The 20,557-nt window shown below is 39.5% G+C and overlaps 1 protein-coding gene and 1 pseudogene across 1 annotated transcript; one reads left to right on the top strand and one right to left on the bottom strand.

Moving 5' to 3' along the window:
* Positions 1-5,559: 5,559 nt before the first annotated feature.
* On the top strand, positions 5,560-20,115 carry LOC127115182 (threonine synthase, chloroplastic). The gene is made up of 2 exons (XM_051046788.1): positions 5,560-5,806; positions 19,565-20,115. Exons 1-2 carry the CDS (start codon positions 5,560-5,562, stop codon positions 20,113-20,115), a joined length of 798 nt encoding a protein of 265 aa, XP_050902745.1.
* LOC127116493 (uncharacterized) lies at positions 8,290-8,389 on the bottom strand (annotated as a pseudogene).
* Positions 20,116-20,557: the final 442 nt, after the last annotated feature.

Here is a 20,557-nt window from a genome sequence, read left to right as displayed (position 1 = left end):
GTCGAGTTCTGCGCAACTTCTGCTTCACTGGAGGACAATCTGCTCTCAATGGTAGCTTGTGCATAACAATATCGGTATCCAACCCTGGCATATCTTGATAAGACCAGGCAAAGATGTCGACATACTCTTTCAACAAAGCCACCATTCTGCTCTTGACACTTTCCTCCAAAGCAGCCCCGATTTTCACCTCTTTCTTAACCTCGTCGGTACCCAAATTCACAACCTCGATCGGCTCTTCGTGCGGCTGAATCACCTTCTCCTCTTGTTTCAACAACCTGGCTAATTCCCCTGGCAGTTCACAATCTTCTTCGTCTTCTTCTTCAGCAAGATAGATCGGATTGTCGAAGTCATACGAGGGTGTAACAGAATTGTTATCAATGAGATCCGGAGAAGAATCGCATCTGCATGAATGTTGATTCATGCATTGCTTTAGAACCGGTGTGAGAAATTGAAAAAGAAAAATGAAAACATTGCCATTTTTATTTTGTTTTTATTTTTAAACTGCAAAAATAAATGAAAAACAAGGAACACCGCTTTTGACTGAAAAACATCCTTTTATTAATGATGCAAAATCTTGCAAATTTAAACATGAGGTGGCCCTTACAATGGACCATTACGTGTCGGGCAACACGTAAGGCTTTCATGCATATAAACTGAAAACAAGAAAAATATTACTCTTCGAGGAGAGTGACCCGGATGATCTCTTCGGCTTTCCAGTTCTGGATTCCCATCCCTGGTGCGCACGGCTTTATCCATTGGTCAATGTCGCAGTCACTATCAGCATCTTCACCCACCATACAGATGTGATCCGGATCCAGCATTCCGGCGCTTGTGAAGGTTACCGACGTACGACGTCCTCTACCCTGCCCGGAGCCTCGGCCCGGCTGATACCCAACTCCAAATCGGTCCTTCTTCTCAGGGACCTCCATCATTCTGCCCCAACCAGGAGCCTCTCCACTTTTAACCACCTCGGCGGCCTGCTTGTATGAAGCGATGGACGGTTTCTCTTCTTCCTTGGCAAACAGAGCGTTCTCCACCTTAACGGTTTCGAAAGCCTGGCTTGGCGTTTCCCATATCTCACCATCCATCTCGACATATTTAAACGAGGACAGGTGGTTGACAAATATGTCCTCTTCCCCACAAACAGTGACAACTTGACCTTCCCAGATGTATTTCAGCTTCTGATGCAAAGTCGAGGTAACTGCCCCAGCAACATGGATCCATGGTCTACCCAACAAGCAACTGTATGCCGGCTGAATATCCATGACGTAGAAAGTCGACTTGAACACCTCAGGTCCAATCTTCACTGGCAGCTCAACCTCCCCAAATACGGCCCGCTTTGACCCATCAAATGCCCTCACAATCAAATTTGTAGGAGTGAGAATCAGCCCATCACAATTCAGCTTTGCCAAGGCCTTCTTTGGCAACACATTCAAAGAGGAGCCGGTATCAACCAGCACATGCGAAAGCACGGCCCCTTTGCATTCCATAGCAATGTGTAGCGCCCTGTTATGATTCCTTCCATCCACTGTCAGGTCCATGTCCGTAAAGCCCAGCCCATGACTGGCATGCACATTAGACACGACCGTCTCCAGCTGATTAATAGTGATTTCTTGAGGAACATAAGCCTTCTTCGATATTTTCAACAAAGCTTCCCTATGCCCCTCAGAGCTCAACAGTAATGATAGAATCAAAATTTTGGAAGGGGTCTGCTGCAGATGGTCCACCAATTTGTACTCGGACTTCTTGATGATTCTCAGAAATTCTTCAGCATCATCATCAAGTTTGTTTTCCGACCCCGCAGGCGCCGGTGTCATCACAAGAGTACCATCATTCAACACAGCCTTCCCTTTTGCCCTGACTAAAGCCTCGGCCTTTTCTTTTTTATCTTTTTCTCCTTCACCTCCCCTCAGGGCATCTGGAGCAAACAACCTTCCACTACGAGTGAAACCGCTGGGACCGGCATTATCCACCTTTAGCACAGTGGTTTCACTTGCAGATTGCTCTTCCACCTTCTCCCCATTGCAATATACCTCCCCACCATAATGCCACGGCACGGCATCATCTTTGTCGTAGGGAATTGGTCCAGGTACCGTGATGGTAACTGGAGCCGCTTCAGCAAGGTTCGACAAATCCACCGGATCGAAATAGATTGTTATGGTGGAGACCTCCTCTTTTCTGCATCAACCTTCTTCTCAACCACAATACTCCCCTCGTCCATCAAACCCTGGACATTCTTCCTCAGAAGCTCACACCCATTATCAGAGACGATGCACTCAGCACACTCATGACCACAGCCCGGATAAACCCCATTCTTCAACAACAGCCCTTTGACCTCAGCCAACGGAGTCCTCAACTGGTCAATAGACAACAACCCCACTCGACTCTCCTCAGAGATCGCATTCACCCCCCTTTGACCATGCGCGGGCATGGGATTTGCATTTACATTGGGAGATGGTGCGAAGTTGATTGCCTTTGAATCCACCAGGTCTTGAACTGTGTGCTTAAAAGCTTTACAGTTCTCGATGTTATGCCCAGGCGCACCTGAGTGGAATTCACACTTTGCATTCTCGTCATAGCTGGCTGGCCTTTGATCAGGTCTCAAAGGTGCCAGAGTCCGCGTTTGCACAAGCCCCAAATCTGTCAATTTCTTAAGGGTTAAATACACCTTTCCCCCCTGTAATGTTAGCGAGTTTAGGATTACCCCCCTGTAAAAATATTTTTTGTAAACCCCCCCTTATGTTATGTAGATTCCTTCGTAGAACCCCCTAATATCCAGGTGGCATGGAATCTAATAAGAGGTCCTACACCTGGCATATTTTTAATTTTGTTAAAGTGATTATGTGTCATTTTACACTTTTTAATTTCAAATTCCCCCTTAGAAAATTAGGGTTCTGAACATAGCAGGGAAGACGAAGACGAAGACAACCTCAGCGAAGACGAAGATGAAGACGAAGATGAAGATGACCGCAGTGAAGACGAAGATGAAGATGAAGACAACCTCAGCGAATACGAAGAAGCGATCCAGCTCAGTGAAGACGAGCTCAGTGAAGTGTCCAAAGTCCGAGGTTAGTAAAAATTTGAAGTTCATCAATGTCGTAGGGTAAAATTTTGAAATCAACAATCTTTGACATGTGGGTATAATATATTGACAGGATTCACAACACTTTAGTGTTACACTCCACCATGGGGGTGAATTTTACAGGGTTTTTGAAGAAGAAATTATATACAGAGGGGGTACGGATACGACAGTTAATGGGATACATGTTTCAAATTGGAACATGGATAACATTGAGAAGTTGTTGAGTAGGTTAGGGTATAAGGCTGATTGTGTTAGGGTATGGGCAAAAGTTTTAGAAATTCAAGATGGTTTTTTTCTGATTAGGAAAGATGATGATGCTGTTGATGATTTTGGTCTATACTTTAGTGCAATGAATGTGAAAGGAGATTTGTATGTTGAACATAGTACTGGGAACATGGACCCTGCTGATAGGGAACCTAAATGTGTGAATGATGATGACCACCCCCCTGATAATGGAATTGTTCGGTTAGATGAGGAGAAGGTAGAGGGGTTAGATGACAGTGAAGATGAAAGAGCTACTGCTTACTTTGATGGTTTTGAAGGAATAGATGTTACTAAGCCTATTAGGGAGGAGTTTGATGGTTTTGAAGGAATAGATGTTACTAAGCCTATTAGGGAGGAGTTTGATGGTTTTGAAGGAATAAATGTTACTAAGCCTATTAGGGAGGAGCCCAATAACAGTAAGGAGGAGCCCAATAAGAGTATGGATTCAGATGATGTATACTATAGTGATGAGTTGAATAGTTCTGACCCAGATGATTCTTGTGATGAAGAAAGGCCCAAGTATGCTAGGTTTAGGAAAGAGCATCTAAACAAAGACTTTATATTCAAGTGGGGTATGGAATTCAACACACTTGATGACTTTAGGGCAGCTATCCGTGAGTGGTCAGTGCTTAATGGGAGGGAAATTTCTTTTGTGAAAAATGAGGGAGATAGGGTAAGGGTGGTGTGTAAGCATAAATGTGGGTTTTTAGTCTTATGCTCTAAGGTGGGCCACAAGGAGACTTTTGCTATAAAAACACTTGTACATAAGCACACATGTGCTAGGGTTTTGAACAACAAGTCTGCTAGCTCAAAGTGGGTGGCCAAGCATGTGGTAAAGAGGATGCAAACTTCTGATACAGTCAGGATAAGAGACATCATCCAAGATATGAGGCAAACATATTCTGTGGGTATTACTGTTGCAAAAGCATGGAGGGCTAAGCTAATTGCCAAGAAGATAATTGAAGGTGATGCTGACAATCAGTATGCTTCCATATGGAGGTATGCAGAAGAACTAAGAAGGGTAAACCATGGCAACACTGTGAAGATAAATGTAGAAAGACCTAGTCCATCCATACAACCAAGGTTTCGGTCATTTTATTTCTGTTTTGATGGCTGTAAGAAAGGCTTTATTCATGGATGCAGACCATTTGTGGGGGTTGATGGATGTCACTTAAAGACCAAGTATGGTGGACAGTTACTTATTGCTGTAGGCAGGGATGCTAATGATCAATACTTCCCTTTGGCATTTGGTGTGGTTGAAAATGAAACCAAGGAGAGTTGGAGATGGTTTATACAACTACTAATGGAGGACATTGGTTAGGATAGAAGATATGTATTTATCTCTGATCAACAGAAGGTATGTATTTAACTCTATCTTTCTGTTGCAAATTATTCTATTCTCTAAATGATGTTAATCTATAGAGAAGAAATGTACAGTAGTGAAGGATGAAAGTCCGTGCATACTATATAAAAAAGAAAAAAGAAAAGAAAACTGTAACAATGAACTCAGGAGACCTTTTTGATGACCCATTCTTGAAAACAAGTTTGATAGAGCTATAATTGTATACAGACATTTGTAAAAAGTATAGTAAAAAGTATAGTAAAAAGTAGACAGAATTGTAGACATGTAACATTGAGTTATAACAAGTTTCGATTCTGTTATAATTGTATACAGACATTAGTAACTGATTCTGGTCTGTAATAGAACCTGAGCATCTAACTAAGAGATTCTGTAACAGAATCTAAACATACCAGCTCCTAAAACACACATGCCACAAATCTGCTCTAAAGATTCAGAGGACGTTTGTATTCCCTCATAGTCAATCCAACGTATATCTGAATCATATCAGTTGTAGAGTTAAAGTTGAAGGCAATATGGACCTCAATCATTAACTCTATCTTTCTGTTGCAAATTATTCTATTCTCTAAATGTTGAAAAAATTTCTATTTTGTATCAGGGACTTGTGGCTGTATTTGAAGAATTGTCTGATACTATTGAGCATAGATTATGTCTTAGGCACTTGTATGCTAATTTCAAGAAAAGGTTTGGTGGAGGAGCCCTTATTAGAGATTTAATGATGGGAGCTGCTAAAGCCACATACTACATTCTGTCTTACATTCTTCATTGTGATATGCATTGTGATGACAAGCATACATTGTGTCTTACATTGTAGAGAAAACCTAAAAAAGGACATGTGCCAACTGCAACTGATATGCCAACTGCAAATGATATGCCAACTGCATCTGATATGCCTGCCCCAACTGCATCTGATATGCCTGCCCCAACTGCAACTGATATGACTGTTCCAACAAATGTGCCTGTTCCAACTGATCCACAGCCTCCAACTGATATGCCTGTTCCAACTATTATGAGTCAAACAGGATCTAGTGTGGCTGCCTCAATCACAAAACAATCCAGAAAAAGGGTTGAAAAAAAACCTATCATCAAAAGAAGGCAAAGTGAGAGGATCAAGTTGAGTTGGTTTAAAAGACCCATAACAGGTGAAGGAATATCTAGTGACAAACTGATAACACGAAATTATATCACATTTTAAGACTTAATTCAATTAGATTATATTATCATTCACTTTAGTTTATCTCATTTTATCAGATATTATGCAGTATTTCCTTGCTATTTATGTCAGGTATCCATTTTGAAGCAAAATGAAAAAGGGAAGAAAAGGAGGTGTAGAAAGGAGTAAAAAGAAACAAATATCAAAGACCAAGCCCAGCCCAAAGAAAGCGCACGTTGTGCCTGTGACGGGCGTCACAAGGGTTGTGACGAGCGTCACACTAAAAGCACCCCTGTGACGAGCGTCACACATGGTGTGACGAGCGTCACACCATTCCACTAGCTTTTTGGCGCAAGTCACGCCCTCAGAAGAATTGAAGAGACGTTGAGAGAGTTCGTGTCCTATGCCCACGCCGTGTATTTAGCCATGCTGAAGACTCGTGGGAAACAAAAAAAGCAGTTAGAAGCACTACTATAAATAGCTACATTAGAAACCTAAAAGAATCCGCTTCCTCTCCCCTTTTTTGCCGTCTACTCTGCCGAAGCTTTTCAAACCTTCTGTTTTAGCTTTTGCTTATTTTTCTTTTCCAGCATTGTTTATTTTATTTATTTCTTTTGCAAGCTTTACATTCTTTTTTCCTTGCAAATTTACCTTTCCCGTTTTAGCTTTTAGATATTTTTCGCATAATAGTTTCTACACCGGAAACTATTGTGCAACTTTATACCGGATTTAACCTTACGTTATATTCCAGTTTTATTTCCTTGATTTAATTTACTGTTTAATTGAAGAATCCAAGAACAAATCCTACCGGCTTGTGGTGGAGTGTTCAAGACTGTTGTATTACGCATTCAGGTTCTTTAATCATTATTTAATATTTTGTTTTATTATTTATCTATATTATCTGCCTGGAATGAGTCTGTTTATGCATGATATAAATTCTTATTTATTTAGCATGTCTGGCTAATTTGCCTAGGTATCGGTATGTAAAGTAAGCAGAATAAGGGATCAAGACTGAGTCGGTCTATCTAAACTTAAAATCAAAATCAATCTTTTTACGGTCTCAACTTACAGGTTTAATAACAAGATTTTTTACAAAAGTAAAAGACATAAAGAAGTTAAAATCAATAGAGCGAGAGTTTGAGATTTTAACTGGACAGTGTAAGTTAGGCATTAATTCTAGATCAGGGCGAGAGCAAGTTTTAGAGTTAATTAAATTCTGACCTTTTCCAAAAAGTATTTTTAAAGATTGAATGTGAGGACGAGAGTTAAGCATTTGGATTTGATTATATAACCTAAGTCAACAGAGCGAGAGTTTGAGATAAGGGTGTTTAAAACGGTCAGTATTTTCTTAAAAGGAGTTTCTGCAACTTTATTGTTTTCAAAATATGGTTTTTGACTTAATTATAAGTGACAGCTACATTAATATAAAATCATGGTTTATTCAACAGAGCGAGAGTTTGAGATAAAACCTTTAACCAATAAAGTTAACCGAAACGATTCATTTTAAAACCAAGAAACCGACAGAGACTTGATTCCCTAGTTTTGACGAACTACATACCGATATCCGTTTCATTAATATTTAATCTAGATATTATTTTAGCTCTTAGTTTTTCCCCAAACAATCAAACATTTTCACCTTAGATTTACGTAGTAACCTTAGATAACGGTATATCGATTCATAAGTCCCTGTGGGATCGATATCTTTTAAAACTACGCGATAGAACTGTGCACTTGCAGTTTGTATCCCATTCTCGACTCACACAGTCGAGCGATCAAGTTTTTGGCGCCGTTGCCGGGGACTTCTATTCAATCGATATCGTAACTCTTCCGTTACGCTGTAGAGACTAAGGTTTCTTTTTCTTCTATTCTTTCTTTCGTTGATTTGTATGCCACGCACTCGCTCTCAAGGCGAACCGCTCTATTTACGAATCAACGATATCGAACTATATCTCCGAGTCTTACGACGAATTCGGGAATATCGTGCTGAAAACAATCTCCCTCCTATAGACCTTCCTGATCTCAAAGATCTTCCTTCTTTAACCGAGATGGCAGAACCAGCTCGTGCTCTTAGAGATTACGCCGCTCCATCGCAAGATGAACCGCATTCAAGTATTGCTCCGCCCGCAATCGAAGCAAACAACTTCGAACTTAAACCTTCGCTGTTGCAAGCTGTGCAACAGAACCAATTCTCTGGAAATCTTACCGAAGATCCAAACCTTCATTTATCCGTATTTGTCCAATACGCTGATACTGTTAAAGCTAATGGTGTCACTTCAGAGGCAATTCGACTTCGTCTTTTTCCTTTCTCATTAAGAGATAGCGCTAAAAGATGGCTTCAATCACTTCCTTCCAACTCAGTCACCACATGGAACGAGTTGAAGAAAGTTTTTCTTGCCCGATATTTTCCGCCAAGCAAAACAGCTATGTTAAGAGCCCAGATAAACGGATTTAAACAGAAAGACAACGAGTCTCTTTTCGAAGCATGGGAAAGATACAAAGACATGATGAGACTTTGCCCACACCATGGTTTGGAAGACTGGTTAGTAATTCACACATTTTATAATGGTCTCTTATACAATACAAGGTTAACAATAGACGCCGCTGCAGGTGGTGCACTAATGAACAAACCCTATGCTGATGCTTACCAGCTTATCGAGAGCATGGCCCAAAACCACTATCAGTGGGGAACCGAACGAACAACGGTGGAAAAACCTCAACCGAAAACTGGCATGTACGAGATAAGTAACCTTGATCACGTCAATGCAAAAGTGGATGCTTTGGTCCAGAAAATTGAAAGTTTAAACGTATCACCTCCAGCCGCCGTGGTTGCTATAACTCAGAATTGCGAGGTCTGTGGAATCCAAGGCCACACTCCTGCGGAATGTCAACTCTTGACTGGAATCCAAGCAGAGCAAGTAAACTATGCTCAAGGAAGCCCCTATTCGAATACCTATAACCCAAATTGGAAGAACCATCCAAACTTCTCATATAAGAGTAATAATGCTTTATACGCACCTGGACAGTCTCCAAATCAAGCCCCATCTATACCTCCGGGATATCAGAAACCGAATCCATCCATACCTAACAATAATACCCCTAGAAAATCCAACTTGGAAATCATGATGGAAAACTTTATAGCATCCCAACAACAAACCAATAAAGATTTCTTAAACCAGAACATACACACTGGCGAACAACTTAAACAACTAGCAAGCAAAGTAGATGCCTTGGCTACCCATAACAAAATGCTGGAAACGCAAATATCTCAAGTAGCTCAACAACAAGCACCTACTGCTGCACCAACTGGTACATTCCCTGGACAGCCCCAACCTAATCCGAGAAGCCAAGCTCATGCAATTATATTAAGAAGTGGAACGGAAGTGGAAGGACCGTCTGACCCAAGGATAGAAAACCAAAACCCTAAGAAATCAACTGAGGAAAGTGAACCTAAGGAAAAGGAAGAGAGTAATAAGGAAACCCTAGAAAAGAAGGAACCTTATGTACCTCCACCACCTTACAAACCACCTATACCTTACCCCCAAAGGCTTGTTAAAACCAAAGATGTAGGCCAATTTAGAAAATTTGTTGATCTCCTTAAACAATTAAACGTTACAATTCCGTTTACCGAAGCTATTACGCAGATGCCCTCATATGCTAAATTCTTAAAAGAAATTCTTTCTAATAAGAGGAAACTTGAGGATAGCGAAACCGTTACACTCCCTGCCGAATGTAGCGCTATAATCCAAAACATGACCCCTAAACTCAAGGATCTGGGTAGTTTCTCTATACCCTGTCACATAGGAAAATTTGTCATCGACAAAGCCTTATGCGATTTAGGAGCCGGAATTAGCGTTATGCCTTTATCCATATGTAAGAAACTGGAAATGGGAGAATTAAGACCGACCAAAATGTCTGTGCAATTAGCAGATCGTTCCATCAAATATCCTGTAGGAATCCTTGAAAACGTTCCCGTACGCATAGGTCAGTTTTACATTCCCACTGACTTCACAATTATGGACATTAGAGAAGATGATACTACACCTATTATACTAGGAAGACCATTCTTAGCAACTGCCGGTGCAATCATAGACGTAAAACGAGGACGACTCACCTTCGAAGTAGGTGAAGAGAAAATTGAATTCATTCTTTCCCAATTCTTGAAAGCACCTGCAATAGAAGATACATGTTACTTCATGGATATCATCGATGAATGCATAAAAGAAGCAGAGTCAGGAGAAGACAAATCATCAGACTATCTTTTAGAGGACAAATCTAAACAATGCCTAGCAATAACACCGGATCCTACGCAGTGTCTTAACAAACCAACCCCTGATTTGAAAACACTTCCCAAAAATCTGAGATATGAATTCCTAGACTTAGAACTTGAACGACCTGTGATAGTTAATGCAGATCTAGGAAGACTCGAAACAGAAAAACTCCTACATATCTTAAGAAAATATCCAACCGCACTAGGATACCACATCACCGATCTTAAAGGAATAAGCCCTTCTATTTGTATGCACCGCATCATGTTAGAAGAAGACTGTAAAACCTCTAGGGAACACCAGAGAAGACTAAATCCGATCCTAAGTGAGGTAGTAAAGAAAGAAATAACCAAGTTATTGGAAGCAGGTATTATATATCCTATATCTGATAGCAAATGGGTTAGTCCTGTACACGTTGTACCAAAGAAAGGAGGCATAACCGTTATTAAAAACGAAAAAGGAGAAACTATAACTAAACGAATCGAATCAGGATGGAGAATGTGCATTGATTATAGGAAACTAAACAAAGCAACCCGAAAAGATCATTTCCCTTTACCATTCATTGACCAAATGTTAGAACGATTAGCTAAACATTCACATTTCTGTTATTTAGACGGTTATTCAGGTTTCTTTCAAATACCAATTCACCCTGATGACCAAGAAAAGACAACATTCACATGCCCTTTTGGTACCTTCGCTTATAGACGAATGCTGTTTGGTCTGTGTAATGCCCCTGCAACTTTTCAAAGATGCATGATGGCAATATTCGCCGACTTTCTCGAAAACATCATGGAAGTATTTATGGATGACTTTTCTGTATACGGACAAAGTTTCGAAGAATGCCTTGAAAACCTAGAAAGAGTTCTTGAGCGATGTGTAAAAGTAAACTTAGTACTTAATTGGGAAAAGTGCCACTTTATGGTACAAGAAGGAATTGTTTTAGGACACATCATCTCGAACAGAGGAATTGAAGTAGACAAGGCCAAAATAGAGGTAATCGAAAATCTTCAACCCCCAAGAATCGTGAGAGAAGTACGAAGCTTTTTAGGACACGCCGGTTTTTACCGACGATTCATCAAAGACTTCTCTAAGATAACTAAACCCTTAACCGGACTGTTGATGAAAGATGCTGAATTCATATTCGACGATAACTGTTTAAAAGCATTTCAAACTCTTAAACAAGCATTGATCTCCGCACCCATTATGCAGACACCAGACTGGAATGAACCATTCGAAATAATGTGCGATGCCAGTGATTATGCTGTAGGTGCTGTTCTAGGACAAAGAAAGGATAAAAAGCTTCACGTTATATATTACGCTAGCAGAACCCTGGATGAAGCGCAAATGAATTATGCCACAACCGAGAAAGAACTCCTAGCAGTGGTATTTGCGCTAGATAAATTTCGTTCTTACTTGGTAGGAGCCAAAATAATAGTTTATACCGATCACGCTGCTATCAGGTACCTTTTAACAAAAAAAGATGCTAAACCTAGACTCCTAAGATGGATCTTGTTACTACAAGAATTCGACTTAGAAATCAAGGACAAGAAAGGAACTGAAAACGTAGTAGCAGACCACCTCTCTAGACTTGAGAACCTTGAACCGGAAAGAACATCAATTAATGATGATTTCTCGTATGATAAACTCATAGCTACTTTGGAAGAGAACAACTCCGACATGCAAGTAGAAACCACCTTAGCTATATCCGTCACACCATGGTACGCTGATCTAGTCAATTATTTAGCTGCCGGAATAGTTCCACTTACTTTATCTTACCAGCAGAAGAAACGATTCTTCCACGACATAAAACACTATTACTGGGATGATCCCTTACTTTTCAAAAGAGGCCCCGATGGTATTTTCCGTCGATGTATACCCGAAGAAGAGGTAGAAAATATAATCCAACACTGTCACTCCGCGCCTTATGGTGGACACACAAGTACATCCAAGACCTGCTCTAAAATCCTACAAGCTGGCTTTTATTGGCCAACTATATGGAAAGACGTGCTTACGGCTATTAAGGAGTGTGACAGATGTCAACGCACGGGAAACATATCTAGACGTGACGAGATGCCACAAAAAGGTATTTTGGAAGTAGAGATTTTTGACGTGTGGGGGATAGACTTCATGGGACCTTTCCCATCCTTTTCGGTAACAAATACATACTCGTGGCAGTTGACTACGTATCAAAGTGGATCGAAGCTATAGCCTCTCCAACCAATGACACCCGAGTAGTAACTAGACTCTTTAAAAATATAATATTTCCGAGATTTGGCATCCCAAGAATAGTAGTCAGTGATGGTGGATCGCACTTTATATCCAAGGTACTCGAAAAACTACTACTTAAATATGGAGTGAGACATAGGATAGCAACACCTTACCACCCTCAAACCAGTGGACAAGTGGAAGTGTCTAACAGAGAAATCAAGCAAATACTAGAAAAAACGGTCGCCACTTCAAGGAAAGATTGGTCATTGAAATTACCAGAAGCTTTGTGGGCATACCGAACTGCTTATAAAACTCCCATAGGGACGACCCCATTTAAGCTCATTTATGGAAAATCCTGTCACCTCCCGGTAGAATTAGAACATAAAGCCTATTGGGCTATTAGAAATTTAAATTTGAATTATAAAGCCGCCGGTGAAAAGAGAATCCTTGACATAAACGAATTAGAGGAACTCAGAAGAGACGCCTATGAAAATGCCAAAATCTAAAGAAAGAACAAAACAATGGCATGACAAGCGTATATCAAGGAAAATCTTCAAGCAAGGCGACGCAGTACTTTTATTTAACTCTAGACTAAAGTTATTCCCGGGAAAACTACGATCCAGATGGTCAGGACCTTTTCATATCACTAAAATCTTTCCCAGTGGAGCGGTAGAAATAAAAGGACAATCTACAGAACCGTTCACCGTAAACGGGCAACGTCTGAAACATTATCACTATGCGGAAACCAACGAGGATTCGCAAATTCTACACTTAGACGAAACGCCCCCAGGACTCATAGACTATATTTAACAGTTTCTTTGTCGAGCTTGCGACATTTAAACAAAGCGCTTAGTGGGAGACAACCCACAAATTAATTTGTTATTTTATTATTCTATTATTATTATCATTTCCCTATTTTTCTCTTAATTATTCTTTTAATTTCTATTTAGTATTCATTATTGATTTATTCAAAAAGAAAAAAATATATATATATATATATAATAATAATAATTTTTTCTTCTTTCGGCATTTGGCCAAATCCTGACTTAAACTCATGTTTCTTTTCTCTAGCTAACACTAACCAGATGGGACATTTAGATCGTATGGGTATCAAGTTCAGAGGAATGGCTCAGAAACAAAAGTTTGAAGAACTAGCCGCTAGAGAGATGCTACCTAGTTTATATGCTGATGATTGGGCTATGACTGCCCTTGGACTGAGACAGAGTGTCCTGTATTTGCTGAATCAGATAGGATGGGAGACATCCCCTATCCTGAGACATTTCACCACCTACCGGAGACTCACACTAGAATTCCTTAGTTCATTAATCTATCTACCCAGCCATGGAAAAGGAATTAGCAGAGGTTTTATCCAGTTCAGAATGTTCAATATGGAGTACCAATTTAATATTAGAGACTTCACCAACCTTTTGGGTTTTCCTACCTCCTTTGATACATTCACTGTAAGCCAGGAAGAACTTTTTGAATATAGAGAGCTTGAACACTTTTGGGGTAAGCTGACTGGAAATGATGACCCCGAACAACATGAGTTTCTCTCTGGAAGCATACACAACCCAGCCTTCCGCTATTTCCATAAGATCCTGACACACACTCTATTTGGGGAGAAGCCAAATAGTACTTCAGTTTCACGTGATGAACTCTTCATCATATTTTGTGCTTCCCAGAACCGTCCAGTAAACGGTGCTACTTTTATGTTAGCTAATTTGGACCACCTTATCCAGGATGAGCGAGCACCCATTAGAATAGGCGGTTTGATAACCATGATAGGTAATGCTATTGGATTGCGTCAGCCTATGCTTGACCTGAACCCTTTTTGTGGCATTACTACTATGAGTATACCCTTCCTCTTCAACACTATGTTCATAGCGAACTTAGGGTCTGATGAGTTTGAGCTTATTATTGATAACCAGGTTCTCTGCCTATTCACCATGCCCGATCCTAGGACTAGTGTTCATAACCAAAGGAACTGGCTCTATAACCTGAATGATACCCCAACTCCTGCTGGATCCACTGAATCCATCCAGGACTATGAGATTTGTGATGACTATGAGCACTATGTTGACCATATCTCTCAAGCTGAATCTGACCCTCAGACACCTTCCGGCTACTATGATATTGATCCTCCTCCTCAGCCTGTCCTGACCGAAGAATCAGCCATGCCTGATCTCCGACATCATATGCCAGGAACAGATATTAAAACCGTCATTGAAGCTTTGATGTCAGAACAAGACGCCCTCAGGGAAGATTTCCACAACTTGAGGCATGAAGTCCTAGAATACATGAGCAGCACGGCAAGTCAGTTACGTATGTTACGGCATCGTGTTAACTCTTTTGCTCCTCCGGCCAGAGATCCGAAGATAGATGGAATTTAGTTATTTCTTTCTAAGTTATTTAGTTTTAGGCTAGATTTTTCATTAATGTTATTTGAATTCATGTTCGCATTTATTTTCCTTTCATTTCATTGTTTTCCCTTCCTGTATTACATTATGTTAATTTTATTAAAGCTTTTATTTAATTTATGCAATGGCTATGTTCTCTACTGTTCTACTGTTACTCAGAATGAATTATTATTATGTGAAATAGAATAGCATGCAACACAAATTAATTAGCTAAATTAAATAGGACAATCTAAAAACCAAATAAAACAAAATAATCAAAATAAATTCATCTCCAGATTAATTATGTGAAGCGCTGCTGAATGCCCTGCCAAAAAGAACTGTGTGACGAGCGTCACACACTCCATGACGAACGGCACGCATAACTCCTGTTACGAACGTCACACCCTTGTGACGAGCGTAACGCCCCTCAGACATGTGAACGTTAGGGAGCCGTTGGAGACGAACGTTACACCCCTTACCTTTTTACATTCCCCATTCACTTTTCATTTAACCACACTTAATTACTCTTCAACCACTTTTTCTTTCTATCTTCCAATCCTTCTCCTATAAATACCTACCAAAACCTCCTTCATTCACCACAAACAATTCTCTCATATCAAATATACAATTCTTTTCCACTCCAAATCACTCCTTCAAAATTCATCACAATGGCGGGAAATCAAAATTTTGGAAATATCATCTTCCGATCCGGAGATGACAACTATCAGCAAGAGCAATTCGAACGTTTCCAACAGCGAGGCGTCGTTTCCACCAGGTACCCCGATTTACCTTATTTACAACAATTAGGCCTACTCCAAGGTATCGAATGGATGCTCCGCCTAGCCGACTTAACCTTCCTTTGCACTCATAATCAACCCACCTACCCATCCCTAACCTTAGAATTCCTAAGTTCTTACGACTACACCACTCCCGCCGGTGAAGACGAATTTCTAACCGGTACGGCAACCTTTTATGATTGGTGGATTAATCACCACCATAGCACTTGGCCTAAACCTAGGGGATAAACTCCAAACTTTAGAATCTCTACCTCCCCTATCTATGGATATCAGCTACTGTCGATCCAGCCGCCTGATTAAGAACAGAGTAGGCGGAGGATATTATCTTATGGTGAACAACCAGGCAGTCCCAAGCGTTGTTCTACCAAATATCGCCCTAACTGATGTCACAAACCCCGACCGCCACCTCTATGATCTAAACGCTCCCGAAGCCACCGAGCCTTCACAAACAAACCCGCCCACAGACGAGTTTGAAGCAATGGAGCAAGGTGATCATCCTCCTACACAACATTCAGTCCCGCTCAACCCTTCCGGTAATGCAACTGGCCCATCCTCCCAACGTCGTCGACGAAGAAGGCCTGCAACCAACGACGACATTATGGATGCTATCGATGGTATACAGGCACAGAATGCAGAGATGATGCAGATGATGCGTCAAATGCAACAGCAACAGGATGCTCGGAATGCCATAACCGACCAGCGGTTTACGGAGTTGTTTAGCAGGTTCGACAACTTAGACATACGTCAAAGATCACCAGGTCCAAGAACCAGAGGCGGAAGGCAGCCTTAGTTGTTATTTTCTTTGCATTTCCATTTTGTATTTCTTTCCCTTAAAACATTGAGGACAATGTTTAGTTTAAGTATGGGGGGGGGGGGGGAAACAATATTCTTCCTATTTCCATTTTTCAAGTATGTTACCTTCCCTTTCATTGTTATTTCCCTTTCTTATTATGAAAAAAAAAAAAAAAAATTATTTTAAGTTAAGTCCCTAGTGTGAAATATTTCTATTATCTATTCCCTCAATTTTCTTGAGCCATAACAAAAAAATTTTAACACACCCAATAAGTATAAAGGTCGCTTACTTTATAAAATTTGAGTGAAATCAAAACAAAATCATTACCATAACAACGCTCTGAGAACCTCAATATGTTAGATCAGGATAAGTACCTATTATACCGATTCCTTGAACTTTTAGTTCTATGGCAACCCCAAGTAGTTTATACAGAAGTCAGCACCATCTTAATAGCAAACTACGTGGAGAGCCGATGAATATAAGTGAATGATCCCCAAAGTAACCTAAGATATATAAATATATCAAGAAATGCACTAATTAAATTAGGTGATCCTTACCAGATCATTTAATCTAAAGGTTGCAGATCATGCAAAAGCACAATACGAAAGATCCATTATGAGTTGGTTCAGTAGGAATCTGGTACTGAACTTGGTAGGGCGGACTACGGTTCGATCCCCCGCAATTTGCAATGGACTGAATAATGAAGTTATCCGACTTATGTACCAGAACTTCTAGCTAAAAGCGGATCATAATCACTAACCGGTTACTCCACTATGTGCGCGAAAAGATAAAGGGCTTAATGTGATTTCGCTAGAATGAAAACGGGTAAAATAAGACTAAAGGAACCAGGATAGCTATCATAGGGTACTTGAACTGATTTGCATAAGGTAGGGTTATCTAAGTTGTAACGGTAGTTGTTGATGTCAAGATTAAACTCAAGTCCTCCTAAACAAAAATCCATTTGCAACCTAGTACGAATTGATGTGTGCTTTGAAATTTCATCTGGCTAAAACTTTTAACAAGTTCTATACTGAATTTTGCTTGAGGACAAGCAAAGATTTAAGTATGGGGGAGTTTGATAACACGAAATTATATCACATTTTAAGACTTAATTCAATTAGATTATATTATCATTCACTTTAGTTTATCTCATTTTATCAGATATTATGCAGTATTTCCTTGCTATTTATGTCAGGTATCCATTTTGAAGCAAAATGAAAAAGGGAAGAAAAGGAGGTGTAGAAAGGAGTAAAAAGAAACAAATATCAAAGACCAAGCCCAGCCCAAAGAAAGCGCACGTTGTGCCTGTGACGGGCGTCACAAGGGTTGTGACGAGCGTCACACTAAAAGCACCCCTATGACGAGCGTCACACATGGTGTGACGAGCGTCACACCATTCCACTAGCTTTTTGGCGCAAGTCACGCCCTCAGAAGAATTGAAGAGACGTTGAGAGAGTTCGTGTCCTATGCCCACGCCGTGTATTTAGCCATGCTGAAGACTCGTGGGAAACAAAAAAAGCAGTTAGAAGCACTACTATAAATAGCTACATTAGAAACCTAAAAGAATCCGCTTCCTCTCCCCTTTTTTGCCGTCTACTCTGCCGAAGCTTTTCAAACCTTCTGTTTTAGCTTTTGCTTATTTTTCTTTTCCAGCATTGTTTATTTTATTTATTTCTTTTGCAAGCTTTACATTCTTTTTTCCTTGCAAATTTACCTTTCCCGTTTTAGCTTTTAGATATTTTTCGCATAATAGTTTCTACACCATAAACTATTGTGCAACTTTATACCGGATTTAACCTTACGTTATATTCCAGTTTTATTTCCTTGATTTAATTTACTGTTTAATTGAAGAATCCAAGAACAAATCCTACCGGCTTGTGGTGGAGTGTTCAAGACTATTGTATTACGCATTCAGGTTCTTTAATCATTATTTAATATTTTGTTTTATTATTTATCTATATTATCTGCCTGGAATGAGTCTGTTTATGCATGATATAAATTCTTATTTATTTAGCATGTCTGGCTAATTTGCCTAGGTATCGGTATGTAAAGTAAGCAGAATAAGGGATCAAGACTGAGTCGGTCTATCTAAACTTAAAATCAAAATCAATCTTTTTACGGTCTCAACTTACAGGTTTAATAACAAGATTTTTTACAAAAGTAAAAGACATAAAGAAGTTAAAATCAATAGAGCGAGAGTTTGAGATTTTAACTGGACAGTGTAAGTTAGGCATTAATTCTAGATCAGGGCGAGAGCAAGTTTTAGAGTTAATTAAATTCTGACCTTTTCCAAAAAGTATTTTTAAAGATTGAATGTGAGGACGAGAGTTAAGCATTTGGATTTGATTATATAACCTAAGTCAACAGAGCGAGAGTTTGAGATAAGGGTGTTTAAAACGGTCAGTATTTTCTTAAAAGGAGTTTCTGCAACTTTATTGTTTTCAAAATATGGTTTTTGACTTAATTATAAGTGACAGCTACATTAATATAAAATCATGGTTTATTCAACAGAGCGAGAGTTTGAGATAAAACCTTTAACCAATAAAGTTAACCGAAACGATTCATTTTAAAACCAAGAAACCGACAGAGACTTGATTCCCTAGTTTTGACGAACTACATACCGATATCCGTTTCATTAATATTTAATCTAGATATTATTTTAGCTCTTAGTTTTTCCCCAAACAATCAAACATTTTCACCTTAGATTTACGTAGTAACCTTAGATAACGGTATATCGATTCATAAGTCCCTGTGGGATCGATATCTTTTAAAACTACGCGATAGAACTGTGCACTTGCAGTTTGTATCCCATTCTCGACTCACACAGTCGAGCGATCACAAACCAATTACCCTACCAGAAAATGAAGACATACCCACTTCAAAATGAGGGACTGATTATTATGTTTCTGCTATGTATTTTGTAATCCTTTTGGAAAACTCTTTTGTAATGCCAACTGATCTTTGAAGACATGTATTTTGTAATCCTTTTGTAACAAACATATGCACTTACTGTGATGATCAATTCTAATGTATCAGTTTAACATTATTGGTGTGTATTGTCTATAAAACACAATGGCACTAAACCAGATTTGAACCCTGCAAATATAGATGGGTAGCATGCAAGACTCTAGCAGCCTTTACTGCTTGGTGGCTGGATTCATACATTAGAAATTTGTTTGATTAGAAATATGGTTAATATTTTTGAATGCTCTCTCTTATTTTCCTTCTTTATAAAAAGCATAAAATGAACCGCTGCTTTGTCTGCTTATTGTGCATCTGCTGGAATTCCTTCCACTGTTTTCCTGCCTGCTAATAGAATCTCTATTGCTCAACTGGTTCAGCCGATTGCGAATGGAGCGTTTGTTCTTAGCATTGATACTGATTTTGATGGGTGTATGCAGTTGATTCGTGAAGTAACTGCTGAATTGCCTATTTATTTGGCTAATTCTCTGAACAGTTTGAGGCTTGAAGGACAGAAAACTGCTGCTATTGAGATTTTGCAGCAGTTTGATTGGCAGGTACCTGATTGGGTTATTGTACCTGGTGGGAATCTTGGGAATATTTATGCTTTTTATAAAGGGTTTCAGATGTGTAAAGAGTTAGGTCTTGTGGATAGAATTCCAAGGCTTGTTTGTGCTCAAGCTGCAAATGCAAATCCTTTGTATTTGTATTTTAAGTCGGGTTGGAAAGAGTTTAAGCCAGTTAGGGCACAGATAACTTTTGCATCTGCTATTCAGATTGGGGATCCTGTTTCTATTGATAGAGCTGTTCATGCTTTGAAGAACTGTAATGGCTGATTTTGGATCTGTTATGGATGTTTTGTCCAAGTATTTGCAGAGCAAGGCACCCAAGTATCATTAGGTTGACACTGCTGGTTTTATTATATAGATCAATGCCCCATAAAACAATTTTCCTGCTTCTTATCCTGATGGTTTAAGCTAAATGTTGGTACTATCAAGCAACTATATACAATTTTGTTATTTATAAAGAAAGAACTCGTCTCAAAGGATTACTCTATTAGGTTAGAAAATTCTTGAAGCATTTGCAACTATATACATTATTTCCATGTTACAAAATCTAACTAAAATAGTCCTCCTACAGCATTTGCAGAAATTTCAATTGCACTGTGATTTTGCACCTAGATTAGATCACAGTTAATCCAAACATGTACTTAGAAGCAGAACAGAACAACTTGTTTTCCCTTGACAGAACATTATACTTCACTGGAGCTACTTATCT

The sequence above is a fragment of the Lathyrus oleraceus genome, chromosome 1 (genome assembly GCF_024323335.1).
Source record: "Lathyrus oleraceus cultivar Zhongwan6 chromosome 1, CAAS_Psat_ZW6_1.0, whole genome shotgun sequence".
Classification (NCBI taxonomy): Eukaryota; Viridiplantae; Streptophyta; class Magnoliopsida; order Fabales; family Fabaceae; genus Lathyrus; species Lathyrus oleraceus.
Note: the sequence above shows the minus strand (reverse complement) of the source record. Positions and strands in the feature narration are given on the sequence as shown.

What these genes read in the sequence shown, in the direction of transcription:
- LOC127115182 (XM_051046788.1), top strand. Translation starts at nt 5,560, where the DNA reads ATGCCAACTGCAAATGATATGCCAACTGCATCTGATATGCCTGCCCCA. An exon ending in TATCATCAAAAGAAGGCAAA is followed by an intron (nt 5,807 to 19,564) that starts GTGAGAGGATCA and finishes AAAGCATAAAAT; the next exon opens with GAACCGCTGCTTTGTCTGCT.